At 43.2% G+C, this 19826-nt stretch overlaps 1 protein-coding gene across 1 annotated transcript in view; it reads right to left on the reverse strand.

Annotated features, from left to right (window-relative positions):
- LOC126234845 (serpin B8-like) overlaps window positions 1-19826 on the reverse strand; it is a 75258-nt gene that overhangs the window by 20111 nt on the left and 35321 nt on the right. The window contains exons 5-6 of the mRNA XM_049943586.1: window positions 11608-11822; window positions 4977-5115 (exon numbers count right to left, since the gene is read on the reverse strand). Coding sequence (XP_049799543.1) covers window positions 4977-5115; window positions 11608-11822 — 354 coding nt within the window. The remainder of the gene's footprint in view (window positions 1-4976; window positions 5116-11607; window positions 11823-19826) is intronic.

Below are 19826 nucleotides of genomic sequence, written 5' to 3' on the forward strand. Positions count from 1 at the left end.
TAATGGTGTTCTGTTTCCAAAACCATTCGGAATAGGGCATACGTCGATACGAAGTTTATTGTTCAGAATCACCAATACTATCACCCCTCAAAGAATGCACCTTTCCTTCTGTCTTACCCTGTATAGTATCAGGTCTTCAGTGTGCCACCGAACACAGAAGCTACACGGCAGCTAACTGGAGACAACTAGAGCGGTCCATCGAGCTGCGATTACATTTCTTTTCGAGTGAATCGAGGTGAAGCTCCGATTGTACCGACAGCCCAGTGAGGCGTTGAGTGTTTAGTTCAGGACGCAGCTGGTTCCGTAAAGTTTTGGGGATAATATTCGTGCCATGATTTGGATCCACGGTTAACCGTCACCGTGAACTAGGATGTTTCCTTCAACATTCTCTGCGACGAAGTGTTCCCCTTTCTTCTACATCTTCATGATGAGGATATTTTGGACATTCCTGTCTTCCCAGATGAAAACAGCTGTGTTCACTGGGCTGCAGGCACACTTTACTGGTTTGACGAACGCTCAGGCACCAAATCGCAGCTCATCTGACTCATAGTCAGCACGGATTCAGAAAATATCGTTCTTGTAAAACACGACTAGCTCTTTATACTCATGGAGTAATAAGTGCTATCGACAGGGGATGTCAAATTGATTCCATATTTTTAGATTTCCAGAATACTTTCGACACCGTTCCTCATAAGCGTCTTCTAACTAAATTGCGTGCCTACGGAGTATCGCCTCAGTTGTGCGACTGGATTTTTGATTTCCTGCCAGAAAGGCCACAGTTCGTAGTAACAGATGGAAAGTCATCGAGTAAAACAGAAGTAATATCCCGCGTTACCCAAGGAAGTGTTATAGGCCCTCTATTGTTCCTCATCTATATTAACGACATAGGAGACCATCTGAGTAGCCGTCTTAGATTGTTTGCAGATGATGCTGTCATTTACCGTCTTTTAAAGTCATCATATGATCAAAATTACTTGCGAAATGATTTAGATAATATATCTGTGTGGTGCGAAAAGTGGCAGTTCACCCTGAACAAGGAAAAGTGTGAAGTTATTCACACGAGTACTAAAGGAAATCAGATAAATTTTGATTACGTGATAAGTCACACAAATCTGAAGGCTGTAAATTCAACTAAAAACTTAGGGATTACAATTACAAATAACGTATATTGGAACGATCACATAGATAATATTGTGGGTAGAGCAAACCAAAGAGTGCGATTCATTGGCAGAACACTTAGAAGGTGCAACAGGTCTACTAAAGAGACTGCTTACACTACGCTTGTCCGCCCTATTTTGGAGTATTGCTGTGAGGTGTGGGATCCGCATCAGGTGGCACTGACGGATGACATCGAAAAAGTACAAATAAGAGTAGCTCGTTTTGTATTATCGCGAAATAGAGAAGAAGGTGTCACAAACATGATACCTGAATTGGAGCGGCAATCATTAAAACAAAGGCGTTTTTCGTTGCGACGGGATCTTCTCATGAAGTTTCAATCACCAGTTTTCTCCTCCGATTGCGAAAACATTCTGTTTGCACCCACCTACATAGGGAGAAATGATCATCACGATAAAATAAGAGAAATCAGGGCTCGCACAGAAAAAATTAAGTGCTCGTTTTTCCCGCATGCCGTTCGAGAGTGGAACGGTACAGAGACAGCTTGAAGGTGGTTCATTGAACCCTCTGCCAGGTACTTTATTGTGAATAGCAGAGTAATCACGTAGATGTAGATCTGAGCCAGTAAATCTTACTCACAGAGAAAATGTCAAGGATTATTTGTAAAAGCGGGTGAAACGTAGCAATCGGGATCTCCGAAAACTTGATAGCGCTACATGATCTAATTATCAATTGCTGGCTCCTACTGAAGATAGAATACATGAAGAAGCTTGTAGGTTCTCTGCATCGCCGAACTGAGACCATTTTCTAGGCTAGGGGCCGTGTCACATGCTACCAACGGGATGTCTCCTGGGAGTCTCGGGCTGACAACATTTTCCGATTAGATTACTGATTGGCTCCCGTCGTGTGAAGTAACTTCACAATCTAAGAGTGATTGTGAGAGGTTGTTTCAGTAGCGTAGCCAACGGCATTGCCGAAGTAGTTACACTGTTCCCGTCAGATCACCGAAGTTAAGCGCTGTCGTGTTTGGCTAGTACTTGGATGGGTCACTGTCGGGGTCTCCAGAGTACTGTTGGCAAGCAGGATACACTCAACCCTTGTGAGGCCAATTCATGACCTACTTGATTGAGAAGTAGCGGTACCGGTCACGAAAATTACAACGACAGGGAGGGGGGTGTGCTGACCACGTGCCCCTCCGTATGCCCATCCGTTAACTGCTCAGTACCGTTGGGCCTTCAAGGCCACAAGGTGTGTACCGTAGTTTTCTATTTGATTTGATGATGATGATGACGGTGAAAGGAGGAAGAGGCTTAAGCCCTGTGCCGACACACAGGCCTACGCCTATCGAATAAACAAGGGCGCCGAAATTAATATCCTCAACTCAGAAACGGGACATCAACAACAACTTCTCTCCATGAAGAGGATTCCGAATGGTACCCAGGACATTCGTGTGAGACTTCGATAGCATAAACTTCACCATCAGGCCTCCTCCTGCCGTTGTCAACCAACATTCTCCATCGATATTTCATCCACAGTCAGGATTATAATCGGTTACCTCCGAGACGAGTGGCGCAGCGTGAAGGTTACACACTACTGGACATTAAAATTGCTCCACCACGAAGATGACGTGCTACAGACGCGAAATTTAACCGACGGGAAGAAGATGCTGTGATATGCAAATGATTAGCTTTTCAGCGCATTCACATAAGGTTGGCGCCGGTGGCGACACCTACATGAGGAAAGTTTCCAACCAATTTCTCATACACAAACATTATTGCGATGCCTCGTATAAGGAGGAGAAATGCGTACCGTCACGTTTCTGACTTTGGTAAAGGTCGGATTGTAGCCTATCCCGATTGCGGTTTATCGTATCGCGACATTGCTGCTCGCGTTGGTCGAGATCCAATGACTGTTAGCAGAATATGGAATCGGTGGGTTCAGAAGGGTAATACGGAACGCCGTGCTGGATCCCAACGGCCTCATATCACTAGCAGTCGTGATGACAGGCATCTTATCCGCGTGTCTGTAACGGATCGTGCAGCCACGTCTCGATCCCTGAGTCAACAGATGGGGACGTTAGCAAGACAACAACCGTCTGCACGAACAGTTCGACGACGTTTGCAGCAGCATGGACTATCAGCTCGGAGACCATGGCTTCGGTTACCCTTGACGCTGCATCACAGACAGGAGCGGCTTGGTGCACGAATGGCAAAACGTCCAGGTTCTGTTTACAGCATCATAATGGTAGCATCCGTGTTTGGCGACATCGCTGTGAACGCACATTGGAAGCGTGTATTCGTCATCGCCATACTGGAGTATCACCCGGTGTGATGGTATGGGGTGCCATTGGTTACACGTCTCGGTCACCTCTTGTTCGCATTGACGGCACTTTGAACAGTGGACGTTACATTTCAGATGTGTTTACGACCCGTGGCTTTACCCTACATTCGATCCCTGCGAAACCCTACATTTCAGCAGGACAATGCACGACCGCATGTTGCAGGTCCTGAATGGGCCTTTCTGGATACAGAAAATGTTCGACTGCTGCCCTGGCAAGCACATTCTCCAGATCTCTCACCAATTGAAAACGTCTGATCAATGGTGGCCGAGCAACTGGCTCATCACAATACGCCAGTCACTACTCTTGATGAACTGTGGTATCGTGTTGAAGCTTCATGGTCAGCTGTACCTGTACACGCCATCCAAGCTCTGTTTGACTCAATGCCCAGGCGTATCAAGGCCGTTATTACGGCCAGAGGTGGTTGTTCTGGGTACTGATTTCTCAGGATCTATGCACCCAAATTGCGTGAAAATGTAATCACATGTCAGTTTTAGTATAATACATTTGTCCAATTAATACCCGTTCATCATCTGCATTTCTTTCTTGTGTAGCAATTTTAATGGTCAGTAGTGTAGGGAAGGCATTAAAGAGAAGGAATTTGCAATCCATATTAGATGATAACTAAGATCATTTACTGGAGAATTCTGTTGATTTGCGAAGAAGAAATTGATATTAGTGTCTGATTAGACAGAACGAAGAGTGACATTTAGGGAGAAAGAACTAGCAGAAAATGAAATGTACATAAATAATCTGCACATAGAACAGAATTATTTAAATATGGAGGTATCTCCGTACTAGTCACGAGAAAAGTAGCTAAGCAGTTAATCATACTCACGTTCCAGCACACTTCTGGTAAACACCGAAACACTTACGAAGCAAAACAAGGAACGATTTAGAAGAATTATGAGAAATGATGGCTATGCTTCTGTATGATACGCTTTGATATTAGCATAAAAGATGTAGCTTGTGTGAACTAAGTTGCCAAATTGCTGTTTGAGGTTATACTAAGAAATATATATTGTCCAGTCACATTAATGTGGTCACCTGTCAGAAGCCCGAATAACCATCTTTTGCACCGCAAGACGTGCAGAGCACCTTATGGTCCCACACATTCTCGTGTGGGTATGAATCTTGGGAGTACGGTGGCCAGGGGAGTACGGTAAACTCATTCAGGTGCTCTTCGAACCACGCATGCACACTGCCAGCCGTGTGACACGTTACATAGCCATACTGGTAGAACCCATCGTACAGGGGAAAATCAAATTGCTTTTAGGGGTGGAGATGGTCCCCACATTTGCCTCGCAGCCTGTAATGGATGGTGTCATTTTGCCTTGCACGGTATACTTTAAAAGCGGCTGCACGCGAACTGTTCACAAATCTAGCCGTTTCGAAAATACTTGCACCGTTGCCCCGAAAGCCAGTGATCATGCCTTTTCAGACGTCAGATACGACAACGTGAGGTGTCAGAAAAGAAGTTAGCCAATCCTTGTAATTCATAAGTAGTTTTTAAATCACTCACCTGTTGCGGCTGCTGCTTCGGTACCTTTCTCATTGACCTCTATGAATGCTTTGTGTATGACCTTGCTTACTACAAGGTGTCGATCACCAATGCCAGACAAGTTCGCTTTGCCCGCATCGAACATGGATCCCATCCCGAGCTGGAATTTAAATTTGGAAGTCCAAATCAATCAACATGAAGACTTGGTTCAAGAAATTATTTAAAAATCATTAAAACAGAATTTTCATGACGGATACTAATACATTACTTTGTGGCTTCAAATAAATATGTTCCTTGATCTTGCACTATGTCAAGCAGCTAAGCATCACATGTGACACTATTTATATGTCTTCAGTTAACTAATTTTAATGACGCTATTAGTTAGTTAGTACCCCCCCCCCCCCCCCATGAACCATGGACCTTGCCGTTGGTGGGGAGGCTTGCGTGCCTCATCGATACAGATAGCCGTACCGTAGGTACAACCACAACGGAGGGGTATCTGTTGAGAGGCCAGACAAACGTGTGGTTCCTGAAGAGGGGCAGCAGCCTTTTCAGTAGCTGCAAGGGCAACAGTCTGGATGATTGACTGATCTGGCCTTGTAACAATAACCAAAACGGCCTTGCTGTGCTGGTACTGCGAACGGCTGAAAGCAAGGGGAAACTACGGCCGTAATTTTTCCCGAGGGCATGCAGCTTTACTGTATGATGAAATGATGATGGCGTCCTCTTGGGTAAAATATTCCGGAGGTAAAATAGTCCCCCATTCGGATCTCCGGGCGGGGACTACTCAGGAGGATGTCGTTATCAGGAGAAAGAAAACTGGCGTTCTACGGATCGGAGCGTGGAATGTCAGGTCCCTTAATCGGGCAGGTAGGTTAGAAAATTTGAAAAGGGAAATGGATAGGTTAAAGTTAGATATAGTGGGAATTAGTGAAGTTCGGTGGCAGGAGGAACAAGACTTCTGGTCAGGTGACTACAGGGTTATAAACACAAAGTCAAATAGGGGTAATGCAGGAGTAGGTTTAATAATGAATAGGAAAATAGGAATGCGGGTAAGCTACTACAAACAGCATAGTGAACGCATTATTGTGGCCAAGATAGATACGAAGCCCACACCTACTACAGTAGTACAAGTTTATATGCCAACTAGCTCTGCAGATGACGAAGAAATTGAAGAAATGTATGATGAAATAAAAGAAATTATTCAGATTGTGAAGGGAGACGAAAATTTAATAGTTATGGGTGACTGGAATTCCAGTGTAGGAAAAGGGAGAGAAGGAAACGTAGTAGGTGAATATGGATTGGGGCTAAGAAATGAAAGAGGAAGCCGCCTGGTAGAATTTTGCACAGAGCACAATTTAATCATAACTAATCATGATAGAAGGTTGTATACATGGAAGAACCCTGGAGATACTAAAAGGTATCAGATTGATTATATAATGGTAAGACAGAGATTTAGGAACCAGGTTTTAAATTGTAAGACATTTCCAGGGGCAGATGTGGACTCTGACCACAATCTATTGGTTATGACCTGTAGATTAAAACTGAAGAAACTGCAAAAAGGTGGGAATTTAAGGAGATGGGACCTGGATAAACTGAAAGAACCAGAGGTTGTACAGAGTTTCAGGGAGAGCATAAGGGAACAATTGACAGGAATGGGGGAAAGAAATACAGTAGAAGAAGAATGGGTAGCTTTGAGGGATGAAGTAGTGAAGGCAGCAGAGGATCAAGTAGGTAAAAAGACGAGGGCTAGTAGAAATCCTTGGGTAACAGAAGAAATATTGAATTTAATTGATGAAAGGAGAAAATATAAAAATGCAGTAAATGAAGCAGGCAAAAAGGAATACAAACGTCTCAAAAATGATATCGACAGGAAGTGCAAAATGGCTAAGCAGGGATGGCTAGAGGACAAATGTAAGGATGTAGAGGCTTACCTTACTAGGGGTAAGATAGATACTGCCTACAGGAAAATTAAAGAGACCTTTGGAGATAAGAGAACCACTTGTATGAACATCAAGAGCTCAGATGGCAACCCAGTTCTAAGCAAAGAAGGGAAAGCAGAAAGGTGGAAGGAGTATATAGAGGGTCTATACAAGGGCGATGTACTTGAGGACAATATTATGGAAATGGAAGAGGATGTAGATGAAGATGAAATGGGAGATAAGATACTGCGTGAAGAGTTTGACAGAGCACTGAAAGACCTGAGTCGAAACAAGGCCCCCGGAGTAGACAACATTCCATTGGAACTACTGACGGCCTTGGGAGAGCCAGTCCTGACAAAACTCTACCATCTGGTGAGCAAGATGTATGAAACGGGCGAAATACCCTCAGACTTCAAGAAGAATATAGTAATTCCAATCCCAAAGAAAGCAGGTGTTGACAGATGTGAGAATTACCGAACAATCAGTTTAATAAGCCACAGCTGCAAAATACTAACACGAATTCTTTACAGACGAATGGAAAAACTAGTAGAAGCCGACCTCGGGGAAGATCAGTTTGGATTCCGTAGAAATACTGGGACACGTGAGGCAATACTTACCTTACGACTTATCTTAGAAGAAAGATTAAGGAAAGGCAAACCTACGTTTCTAGCATTTGTAGACTTAGAGAAAGCTTTTGACAATGTTGACTGGAATACTCTCTTTCAAATTCTAAAGGTGGCAGGGGTAAAATACAGGGAGCGAAAGGCTATTTACAATTTGTACAGAAACCAGATGGCAGTTATAAGAGTCGAGGGACATGAAAGGGAAGCAGTGGTTGGGAAGGGAGTAAGACAGGGTTGTAGCCTCTCCCCGATGTTATTCAATCTGTATATTGAGCAAGCAGTAAAGGAAACAAAAGAAAAATTCGGAGTAGGTATTAAAATCCATGGAGAAGAAATAAAAACTTTGAGGTTCGCCGATGACATTGTAATTCTGTCAGAGACAGCAAAGGACTTGGAAGAGCAGTTGAATGGAATGGATGGTGTCTTGAAGGGAGGATATAAGATGAACATCAACAAAAGCAAAACGAGGATAATGGAATGTAGTCGAATGAAGTCGGGTGATGTTGAGGGTATTAGATTAGGAAATGAGACACTTAAAGTAGTAAAGGAGTTTTGCTATTTGGGGAGCAAAATAACTGATGATGTTCGAAGTAGAGAGGATATAAAATGTAGACTGGCAATGGCAAGGAAAGCGTTTCTGAAGAAGAGAAATTTGTTAACATCGAGTATAGATTTAAGTGTCAGGAAGTCTTTTCTGAAAGTATTTGTGTGGAGTGTAGCCATGTATGGAAGTGAAACATGGACGATAAATAGTTTGGACAAGAAGAGAATAGAAGCTTTCGAAATGTGGTGCTACAGAAGAATGCTGAAGATTAGATGGGTGGATCACATAACTAATGAGGAGGTACTGAACAGGATTGGGGAGAAGAGGAGTTTGTGGCACAACTTGACCAGAAGAAGGGATCGGTTGGTAGGACATGTTCTGAGGCATCAAGGGATCACCAATTTAGTATTGGAGGGCAGCGTGGAGGGTAAAAATCGTAGGGGGAGACCAAGAGATGCATACACTAAGCAGATTCAGAAGGATGTAGGTTGCAGTAGGTACTGGGAGATGAAGAAGCTTGCACAGGATAGAGTAGCATGGAGAGCTGCATCAAACCAGTCTCAGGACTGAAGACCACAACAACAACAACATTAGTTAGTAATAGTACGTGAACACTGTTTTTGAAAAACAGTCTAAAGGCTGTAAAATATTAGTTGTTATAGAAACTCAGTCGAATAATTTTACACTTTTCATTTTCTACAGCTTTTGCTATTAAAACTAGTTCGCTTTCAAATAGAGTTGCTGTGCACAGGATTTCTACACCCTGCGTTTCATCGAAGACGACAGAGAGTGGATTGACAAACAGTGATACGAGCATTTCGACACAGAATAGTTTGAACGTCCATAAGTGGATTGCAATGTATTTATATCCCCACGTTGTCATACAAACTGATGTATAATACTTATAATCAAGAAACAGTAATAACGGTATTTTCGATATCACAAGAATAACTATAGCAAACGATGAAACGGAACTCTGAGTTGTGTTTGTCACATTGTGTGAAAGTATTTATGATGATTTATTAATTTAATGAAACGCAATTAAATTCTTACGTGTTTATTTATCAAAGAAATTTTTACCTGCAAGCTGTGATTGAAAACTTACACAAAGTAAAATTTTCTAAAAAAATTATCTATGAAATAACCATAACTGGCATACTTCGGTTACATAATACAGCTGAGAAAAATTGCCGTTTATGTCTGATGTGATTCTGATTTAGAGTACAGACACACACACACAGAGACAATGGGATGGGGGAGAGAGAAAACAACGTAATGAGGTATCTTTAAACGAATGATCTCAAGACAGAATCGATTACCGATTATCCATTACAAAGCGTCGCTCATGCGAATCGCAATTCAGCATTTATCACATGACATCGTGAAAGCCACGGATCAAGGTAGCGAGGCAGATGCAATACTTCGTGTCTTCTAGAAAGCACTTGACTCAGTACCACAACTACGTTTGTTATCTGAACTATGATGAAATGGTTACCAAACGAAACTGTGACTGGACTGAGAATTTGTTGGTAGGGATGGCACAACATTTTATCTCGGATGTAGGGTCATCGACGGATGTGGATGTAACTTCAGGCTTGCTCCAGAGGAGTGTGTTGCGATTCTTCCTGTTCCTATTTTATACAAATGTCCTGTCAGACAATATCAATAGAGCAATCTTAGACTGTTTTGCATATGACGAAGTTGTCTGTAATGAAGTAGCGCCTGATGAAAGCTATACAAATATTCAGTTACAACTTAATACGAGTAAGATTTCGCAGGACTGCAAAGATTGGCAAGTAGCTTTAAATGTTCATAGATGTAAAAGTGTACTCTACACAATACGATAAAAAATGTAGTGTGCTATGGGTGCAGTATTAATGAGTCACAATTGTAATCGATCAATTACTTATAATATATGGGTGTCACAATATGTGGGCACATGAACGGAACGATCATATAGGCTCGGTGGTAGTTAAAGCGACTGATTGGTAGGACACTAGCCAATGCAACTCGTCAAGATTGCTTACAGATCACTCATGTCGCCCTTAAGAGAATATTGCTGAAGTGTGCGGGATCCATAAAAAACAGGACTAATAGTGGATTTTCAAGTATACAAACAAGGACAGAACGAATGGTCACCGCTTTGTTTGGTCCATAGGAGAGCGTCACGGACATGCTGAAAACACAGAACAACCATAGTAAACCGAAGGAGGGTGGTGACGAGTTGGCTTCAACGTTACATCTTCAAAGTATGTGATAATCTTAAAAATATGGAAATTATGGTAGGCATACCTCAGCAATAACCACAGTTCCGTGGATATGAAACTGATCATCAGGCAAGATTATATGGTTCACCAGTCGACTATACGTACACCAACGAAAACGTGGGCGTGCAGTCAGCAGGATGCCACCTTATCATTGCAGTTTCAGTCCAAGAGAATTACCGAGGGAGGTGGCTCAGTGGTAAAAACGGGTCGTACTGGAAAGGATGGTGGCTGAAGTTCCCGTCCGAACATCGAATTTACAACGGGCGTTCAGTAAGTATGCAACATTTTTTTCTGAGACCAGGTTGGTTCTATTCAGGATTCCAATGTAACATATTATTCCCCATTCTTTTCGCTGCAAAACCCTATTTTTCAACATAATCTCCATTGAATGCGACGCCCTTAAGCCACCTTACCGGGAGTGCCTGTATCCCCGTGTGTTTCAGCTCTACTGGTCGAGGGTGGTACAAAACTTTTAGAAAGATTTTGTGACGTAAAGCCACAATTTGCATTAAGTGTTATTCTAGAATTTTGTCTTACTTAATATGAAGTTTGAAAATGTTGAACTCACTGTTATCAGAGTCTCGTTTAAAGACTTGGAATATTCCATTTTGAATTTCGGCAAATGCACTTCGACTTTCCTACTGGTCATTCTCTTCACAAGTTGCATGGGATCAAATCTGTCAAGATTTCTCTCGAGGTCTTGCAAACCGTCCACTTTCTTTGGCAGCAATATCATCATATTCAGCCGACAACCCTGCAAATGAAAATGTAAACTGATTAGGTTATTGCAAAATATATTTACGATATATTTCTTTTATTTGTAACATGGTGAAAAAATAATTCGGAATTTAAAATTGAAGAACTGGTCCTTTTGAGTTGTAAGAATATTCGTGCAATGCTATGCAACTTACAATGCTAATGTAAGAAGGTAACTAGAACTTGTCCTACAGCCTCATTAAAATCGTTCTGGATGTACTGTAACGTCATAAATAAGTGATGTTTCGGCCGTGTTGCAGTGGTATTCCTCAGGACCCAGAGGACAGACGATGCAACACGGCGAACCGTCTCTTGTTTTAACGTTTTAACAATTTTAGCATTTTATAGGATGACGCGATAATAGACTAAGGAAGATTTTAATGTGACTGACGCAAGCCTTGAAAGCCTACCCATTTTTAATTTGAAACAGTACTGTTCTTTGACATACTTACGGAACTTCTTATTACTTAAGTTTCACGAGTAGTACCTCTCATTCCTAAAGTTACGTGAAGAAATTAAACTGAAAGAATTATGAGTTACCTTGTAAGGAAGCATAAGCGCCTGCGAATTTAGTTCATTTACATCAGCATACGAGAAATAGTCCTCGATGAACATCATGTCAACATCTTCTGTCGTTCCGGACGGTAAATGGAAAGGTGCAGGCTTTGTTGTGTCCTCGGAAAATACCCTGTGCCATTCACCCTTAAAGTAAATCGCGTTGACAACCACCATGAGTGTGTAAGCATCCAAAGTATCTGTGAAAGTGAACCAGCAGATGTAGAAAAGGGAAAAGGATTTTTACTTTTCTTATCATATACAGGATTACAACAAAAGCTACGTTGGTTATTTTACAAAATATAATGCATAAGAAACGATTGTTACGAGATAAGGCGAAAAGCAATACCCAGTTTTCGTGTTTTCTCTGTGCCATATGACATTTTTACTCAAGATCTTAATTGTTTCCACACCACTGGTAATTCTGTGGCGAAAATGTTGTCGGGTGAGAACACATAAACACTTCAGTTTGTGGCGAAAATGTTGTCGGGTGAGAACACATAAACACTTCAGTTTGTGGCGAAAATGTTGTCGGGTGAGAACACATAAACACTTCAGTTTGTGGCGAAAATGTTGTCGGGTGAGAACACATAAACACTTCAGTTTGTGGCGAAAATGTTGTCGGGTGAGAACACATAAACACTTCAGTTTGTGGCGAAAATGTTGTCGGGTGAGAACACATAAACACTTCAGTTTGTGGCGAAAATGTTGTCGGGTGAGAACACATAAACACTTCAGTTTGTGGCGAAAATGTTGTCGGGTGAGAACACATAAACACTTAGTTGCGTTACTGCGCAGGATATTTAAAGTGTCCCACTTTGCAACAATTGTAAGGTTGCCGGCTCAAGGACACTTAATTTCGCCATCTCCTGCGCAATTATCGTTTTGCGAACTTTGCATAGTCCTTCGTTTTGCGAACAGAGTTCGTCCTATCGTCTTGTACGCCATACAGAAAACGATTAGTGATACTACGAAAATTTTGGAAGTGACATTCATTTAGTATGACCGAATGTGAAGTTAAATTTCGTATTTTAATACGTTCTATCTCAGTGCAAGAAATACAATATTACAGAGTATTTCAGTATAAGAAAAAAGCTGAAGGCTCATGTAGCTTAGAGGCTTTTTTACGGAACTCTGTGAAGCCAAGTGTGAGGTGGGGTGGTTGTGGTTGTACTAGTGCACACCCCTGAGATGCAAAATTAAAACAACCATAACCGGAAAACGGAGTGAAGGTCCATATGCAATCACGCGAATTTACTTTTGAAAGGTAATGAACAAGTCGCGCAACAGATAACGTCTTATTAAACCTGCACTGAACAGGTTAGGCCCATCTTTAAAAGTTGATAGTCGTGTATGAAATACACAGGTCAGCCACAGGACACCATATTTTAGTTAAGGGAGGCATCTAACTAGTGAATAAAAATGCACGTTTATAAAAGATGCTATTTATTTCCCTTGGTGTGCATTCATATGTGAAAAACTCCAACAAGATAAAATGAATGCAAAGTTAAAGAGACAATTATGTTTAATTCCGGCCTTGGCACCAATTTTAGGATCGCGAAATGAATATTGCCAATGGTCAAGCGAAGAGCATATCGGAAAGTGCCAATTAAAAGTGAACTCGGAAGAACAAATACTGTTCACAGATGCAAAGTGCATCCTACAAATCAAGTAACTAAATGCGGTCATCAGTTACCGAAACGACTGACTGCACAACGTTTATAAATACTGCACCCCCTGAACTATTGAACTGAAAGGCACTGCTAGCCGAATATCACCAAATAAACTTTCAGTACTCGGCTGAACAATGTAATAATTCCAATTCCAAAGAAAGCAGGAGCCAACAGGTGTGAAAATTACCGAACTGTCAGTTTAATAAGCCACGGCTGCAAAACACTAACACGAATCCTGTACAGAAGAAACTGGTAGAAGCCGACCTAGGGAAGATCAGTTTGGATTCCGGAGAAATGTAGGAACACGCGAGGCAATTATGACCCTACGACGTCTCATAGAAGGTAGCTGAAGGAATGGCAAACCTACGTTTCTAGCATTTGTAGACTTAGATAAAGCTTTTGGCAATGTTGATTGAAATATCCTCTTTCAAAATCTAAAGGTGGCAGGAGTAAAATACAGGGATGGAAAGGCTATTTGCAATTTGTACAGAAAACAGAAGCCAGTTATAAGATTTGAGAGGCACGAAAGAGAAGCAGTAGTTCAGAAGGGAGTGGGACAGGATTGTAGCCTATCCCCGATGTTGGTTTTTTTTTTTTTCTATGGGACTTAACTTTTGAGTCCCCTAGAACTTAGAACTACTTAAACGTAACCAACCTAAGGACACCACACACATCCATGCCCGAGGCAGGATTCGAACCTGCAACCGTAGCGGTCGCGCGGTTCCGGACTGTAGCGCCTAGAACCGCTCGGCCACTCCAGCCGGCTCCGATGTTATTCAATCTGTATATTGAGTAAGCAGTAAAGGAAATAAAAGAAGAAAAATTTGGAATAGTAATTCAAGTCCAGGAAGAAGAAAAAAAAACTTTGAGGTTTGCTGATGACATAGTAATCCTGTCAGAAACAACAAAGAACTTGCAAGAGCAGTTGAACGGAATGGACAGTACCTTGAAAGGAGTATATAAGATGAACATCAACAAAAGCAAAACGAGGATAATGGAATGTAGTAGAATTAAATCAGGTGATACTGAAGGAATTAGATTAGGAAAGGATACACTTAAACAAGTACATGAATATTGTTCTTTGGGAAGCAAATTATCTGATGACGGCTGAACTACAGAGGATGTCAATGGCACTAAAAGCGTTTCTGAAGAAGAGAAATTTGCTATCATCGAAGTGTTATGAAGTATTTTCCGAAAGTATTTGTATGGAGTGTAGCCATGTATGGAAGTGAAACATGCACGGTAAACAGTTTACACAAGAAGAGAAAAAAGCTTTTGAAAAGTGGTGCTACAGAAGAATTCTGAAGATCAAATGAGTAGATCACGTAACTAACGAGGAGGTACTGACTAGATTTGGGAAGGAGAGAAACTTTTAGTACAACCCGACAAAATGAAGGGATCGGTTGGTGTCGCACATTCTGAGGCATCAAGGGATCACCAGTTTAGTACTCGAGCGGAGCGTGGGGGGAAAAGTCGTAGAGGGAGACCAAGTGATGAATACTGTAAGCACATTCGGAGGGATGTAGGTTGCAGTAGTTACTAAAAGATGAAGAGGCTTGGACAATATAGAGTAGCATGGAGAACTGCATCAAAGCAGTTTTTAGACTGAAGACCACAACAGTAACAACACTCGGCTGCGTGCGCACAGGCTGTGAGAGGCAGTTAATGCCATACTAGACCCAAGATCACAAGAGCATTACATCTATCCTTCGGCAATATGACTGGTTCCTCATTGAAACTTCCTGACAGATTAAAATTCTGTGCCAGACGGAGATTCGAACCTGGAACCTTCGCCTTTCAGTGGCAAATGCTCTACCGTCTGAGCTGTCCAACCACGACCCACGACGCACCCTCAGAGCTTTACTCCCGCCAGAACCTCATCTGCCACCCGACAAATGCTAAGTCAGGAGAGCGCCTGCCGGGAAGAGGCAAAAGGTACCAGGTTTGAGTACCGGTCGGACACACACTTTTAATTTGCCAGAAAGTTTCAAATCTGGCCACACTCTGCTTCAGAGAGGGAATTCACTATGGAAAAATACCTATTACGTAAGCTTTGAAGATCCTGAGTCTCTTTTCAGCTGACGGGACTCTGGTAGCACAGCCATGAGTTAAACATACTACGTTCTGGGCTTACCTTGTTCTCTGCATCGCGAAGGAGGTATTTACAGACTCTTACACTCCGCTGATATCCGCGAACGATAGCAATCATGGTGCCGGAGCCTAAATTTAACTTTTAAATCTGATATCACAGAACGGACGTATAAAAACAATTCTTGGATCATATGAATTCTGAACATCGAAACATTATACACTCCTGGAAATTGAAATAAGAACACCGTGAATTCATTGTCCCAGGGAGGGGAAACATTATTGACACATTCCTGGGGTCAGATACATCACATGATCACACTGACAGAACCACAGGCACATAGACACAGGCAACAGAGCATGCACAATGTCGGCACTAGTACAGTGTATATCCACCTTTCGCAGCAATGCAGGCTGCTATTCTCCCATGGAGACGATCGTAGAGATGCTGGATGTAGTCCTGTGGAACGGCTTGCCATGCCATTTCCACCTGGCGCCTCAGTTGGACCAGCGTTCGTGCTGGACGTGCAGACCGCGTGAGACGACGCTTCATCCAGTCCCAAACATGCTCAATGGGGGACAGATCCGGAGATCTTGCTGGCCAGGGTAGTTGACTTACACCTTCTAGAGCACGTTGGGTGGCACGGGATACATGCGGACGTGCATTGTCCTGTTGGAACAGCAAGTTCCCTTGCCGGTCTAGGAATGGTAGAACGATGGGTTCGATGACGGTTTGGATGTACCGTGCACTATTCAGTGTCCCCTCGACGATCACCAGTGGTGTACGGCCAGTGTAGGAGATCGCTCCCCACACCATGATGCCGGGTGTTGGCCCTGTGTGCCTCGGTCGTATGCAGTCCTGATTGTGGCGCTCACCTGCACGGCGCCAAACACGCATACGACCATCATTGGCACCAAGGCAGAAGCGACTCTCATCGCTGAAGACGACACGTCTCCATTCGTCCCTCCATTCACGCCTGTCGCGACACCGCTGGAGGCTGCACGATGTTGGGGCGTGAGCGGAAGACGGCCTAACGGTGTGCGGGACCGTAGCCCAGCTTCATGGAGACGGTTGCGAATGGTCCTCGCCGATACCCCAGGAGCAACAGTGTCCCTAATTTGCTGGGAAGTGGCGGTGCGGTCCCCTACGGCACTGCGTAGGATCCTACGGTCTTGGCGTGCATCCGTGCGTCGCTGCGGTCCGGTCCCAGGTCGACGGGCACGTGCACCTTCCGCCGACCACTGGCGACAACATCGATGTACTGTGGAGACCTCACGCCCGGCGTGTTGAGCAATTCGGCGGTACGTCCACCCGGCCTCCCGCATGCCCACTATACGCCCTCGCTCAAAGTCCGTCAACTGCACATACGGTTCACGTCCACGCTGTCGCGGCATGCTACCAGTGTTAAAGACTGCGATGGAGCTCCGTATGCCACGGCAAACTGGCTGACACTGACGGCGGCGGTGCACAAATGTTGCGCAGCTAGCGCCATTCGACGGCCAACACCGCGGTTCCTGGTGTGTCCGCTGTGCCGTGCGTGTGATCATTGCTTGTTCAGCCCTCTCGCAGTGTTCGGAGCAAGTATGGTGGGTCTGACACATCGGTGTCAATGTGTTCTTTTTTCCATTTCCAGGAGTGTATATTACGCATTCGCATAAGCGGTGGGTACTGCCAATTTGCAATGAAACCATGCAGAAACAATTTTAAGATTTAGCTTACATGAAGGAGCAAAAAATTGCAACAATTACTAGACGGGATTCAGCATTCAGTACATCAAGAAGCACTTTGTGCTAAATTTGCAAGCATGAAGGTGTGCAGAAATTGGTGATAGGAGTGGTAAAATTTCTGAAGTCGCACGCTTTATTTCAGTCAGTTACCACAGTTTTCGATGGAACTGAATGAACAGTATGGAGACTTTATACAGGGTGGTCCATTAATCGTGACCGGGCCAAATATCTCCCGAAATAAGTGTCAAACGAAAAAACTACAAACTTGTCTAGCTTGAAGGGGGAAACCAGATGGCGCTATGGTTGGCCCGCTAGATGGCGCTACAATAGGTTCAAATGGTTCAAATGGCTCCGAGCACTATGGGACTCAACATCTGAGGTCATCAGTCCCCTAGAACTTAGGACTACTTAAACCTAACTAACCTAAGGACATCACACACATTCATGCCCGAGGCAGGATTCGAACCTGCGACCGTAGATGTCGCGCGGCTCCAGACTGAAGCGCCTAGAACCGCTCTGCCACATCGGCCGGCGCTGCCATAGGTCAAACGGATATAAATTGTGCTTTTTAAATAGGAGCATCCATTTTTTATTACATATACGTGTAGTACGTGAAGAAATGTAAATTTTTTAGTTGGACCACTTTTTCGCTTTGTGATAGATGGCTCTGTACTAGTCACAGACATATGGCTCACAATTTTAGACGAAGAATTGGTAACAGGTAGGTTTTTTAAATTAAAATACAGAACGTAGGTACGTTTGAAGATTTTATTTCGGTTGTTCCAATGTGATACATGTACCTTTGTGAACTTATCGTTTCTGAGAACGCATGCTGTTACAGCGTGATTACCAGTAAATACCACATTAATGCAATATATGCTCAAAATGATGTCCGTCAACCTCAATGCATTTGGCAATACGTGTAACGACATTCCTCTCAACAGCGAGTAGTTCGCCTTTCGTAATGTTCGCACATGCATTGACAATGCGCTGATTCATGTTGTCAGGCGTTGTCGGTGGATCACGATAGCAAATATCCTTCAACTTTCCCCACAGAAAAAAATCCGGGGAAGTCAGATCCGGTGAACGTGCGGGCCATGGTATGGTGCTTCGACGAACAATCCACCTGTCATGAAATATGCTATTCAATACCGCTTCAACTGCAGGCGAGCTATGTGCCGGACATCCATCGTGTTGGAAGTACATCGCCATTCTGTTATGCAGTGAAACATCTTGTAGTAACATCGGTAGAACATTACGTAAGAAATCAGCATACATTGCACCGTTTAGATTGCCATCGATAAAATGGGGGCCAATTATCCTTCCACCCATAATGCCGCACCATACATTAACCCGCCAGGGTGCTGATGTTCCACTTGTCGCAGCCATCGTGGATTTTCCGTTGCCCAATAGTGCATATTATGCCGGTTTACGTTACCGCTGTTGGTGAATGACGCTTCGTCGCTAAATAGAACGCAAGCAAAAAATCTGTCATCGTCCCGTAATTTCTCTTGTGCCCAGTGGCAGAACTATACATGACGTTCAAAGTCGTCGCCATGCAATTCCTGGTGCATAGAAATATGGTACGGGTGCAATCGATATTGATGTAGCATTCTCAACACCGACGTTTATGAGATTCCCGATTCTCACGCAATTTGTGCGCTACTGATGTGCGGATTAGCTGCGACAGCAGCTAAAACACCTACTTGGGCATCATCATTTGTTGCAGGTCGTGGTTGACGTTTCACATGTGGCAGAACACTTCCTGTTTCCTTAAATAACGCACGGTAACTATCCGGCGAACGGCCCGATGATGTCCAGAATACCGAGCAGCATACATAGCATACGCCCTTTGGTCATTTTGATCACAATAGCCATACATCAACACGATATCGACCTTTACCGCAATTGGTAAACGGTTCATTTTAACACGGGTAATGTATCACGAAGCAAATACCGTCCGCACTGGCGGAATGTTACGTGATACCACGTACTTATACGTTTGTGACTATTACAGCACCATCTATCACAAAGCGAAAAAAGTGGTCAGGCTAAAACATTCATATTTCTTTACGTACTACACCAATATGTATTAAAAAAATGGGGGTTCCTATTTAAAAGAAAACGCAGTTGATATCCGTTTGACCTACGGCAGCGCCATCTAGCGTGCCAACCATAGCGCCATCTGGTTTCCCCCTTCAAGCTAGACGAGTTTCGTTCTTTTTAGTTTTTTCGTTTGATGCTTACTTCGTGAGGTATTTGGCCCGGTCACTATCAATGGACCACCCTGTACATTACTGCGAAGTACGTTGGCTAAGGGGCATGCTTGGAATGAATTTTTGGTTTAAAAGTTTATATTGTTGAATTTGTGAAGTAAAAGGGAATGGAGCAACGAAATTTGGAACATATGAAATGAATTGAAGACCTAGAGTTTTAAGTGGAGTTGACTGCACACTGCCCACAGTACGACAATGCAGGAGGAGAAGCGACTTCTTTCTAATTTCATGGGGATGCATTTAAAAAGAAAATAGCGTTATAGAAGGGACACATTTCGACAAACACAGTCCATTTCCCCAAGCTCATTGCCGTTAAATAAAACGCGACGTCTGAAGAACTCACTGTAGCCTTGAAACAACTAGAAAGATAGTTTCCAAACTTTTTGAGCAAACTGACTATCTCACGTATGTTTTCGAGCTGTTTTCGAGACCGTTTGCC

Source organism: Schistocerca nitens, chromosome 2 (assembly GCF_023898315.1).
Source record: "Schistocerca nitens isolate TAMUIC-IGC-003100 chromosome 2, iqSchNite1.1, whole genome shotgun sequence".
In the NCBI taxonomy this organism is placed as follows: Eukaryota; Metazoa; Arthropoda; class Insecta; order Orthoptera; family Acrididae; genus Schistocerca; species Schistocerca nitens.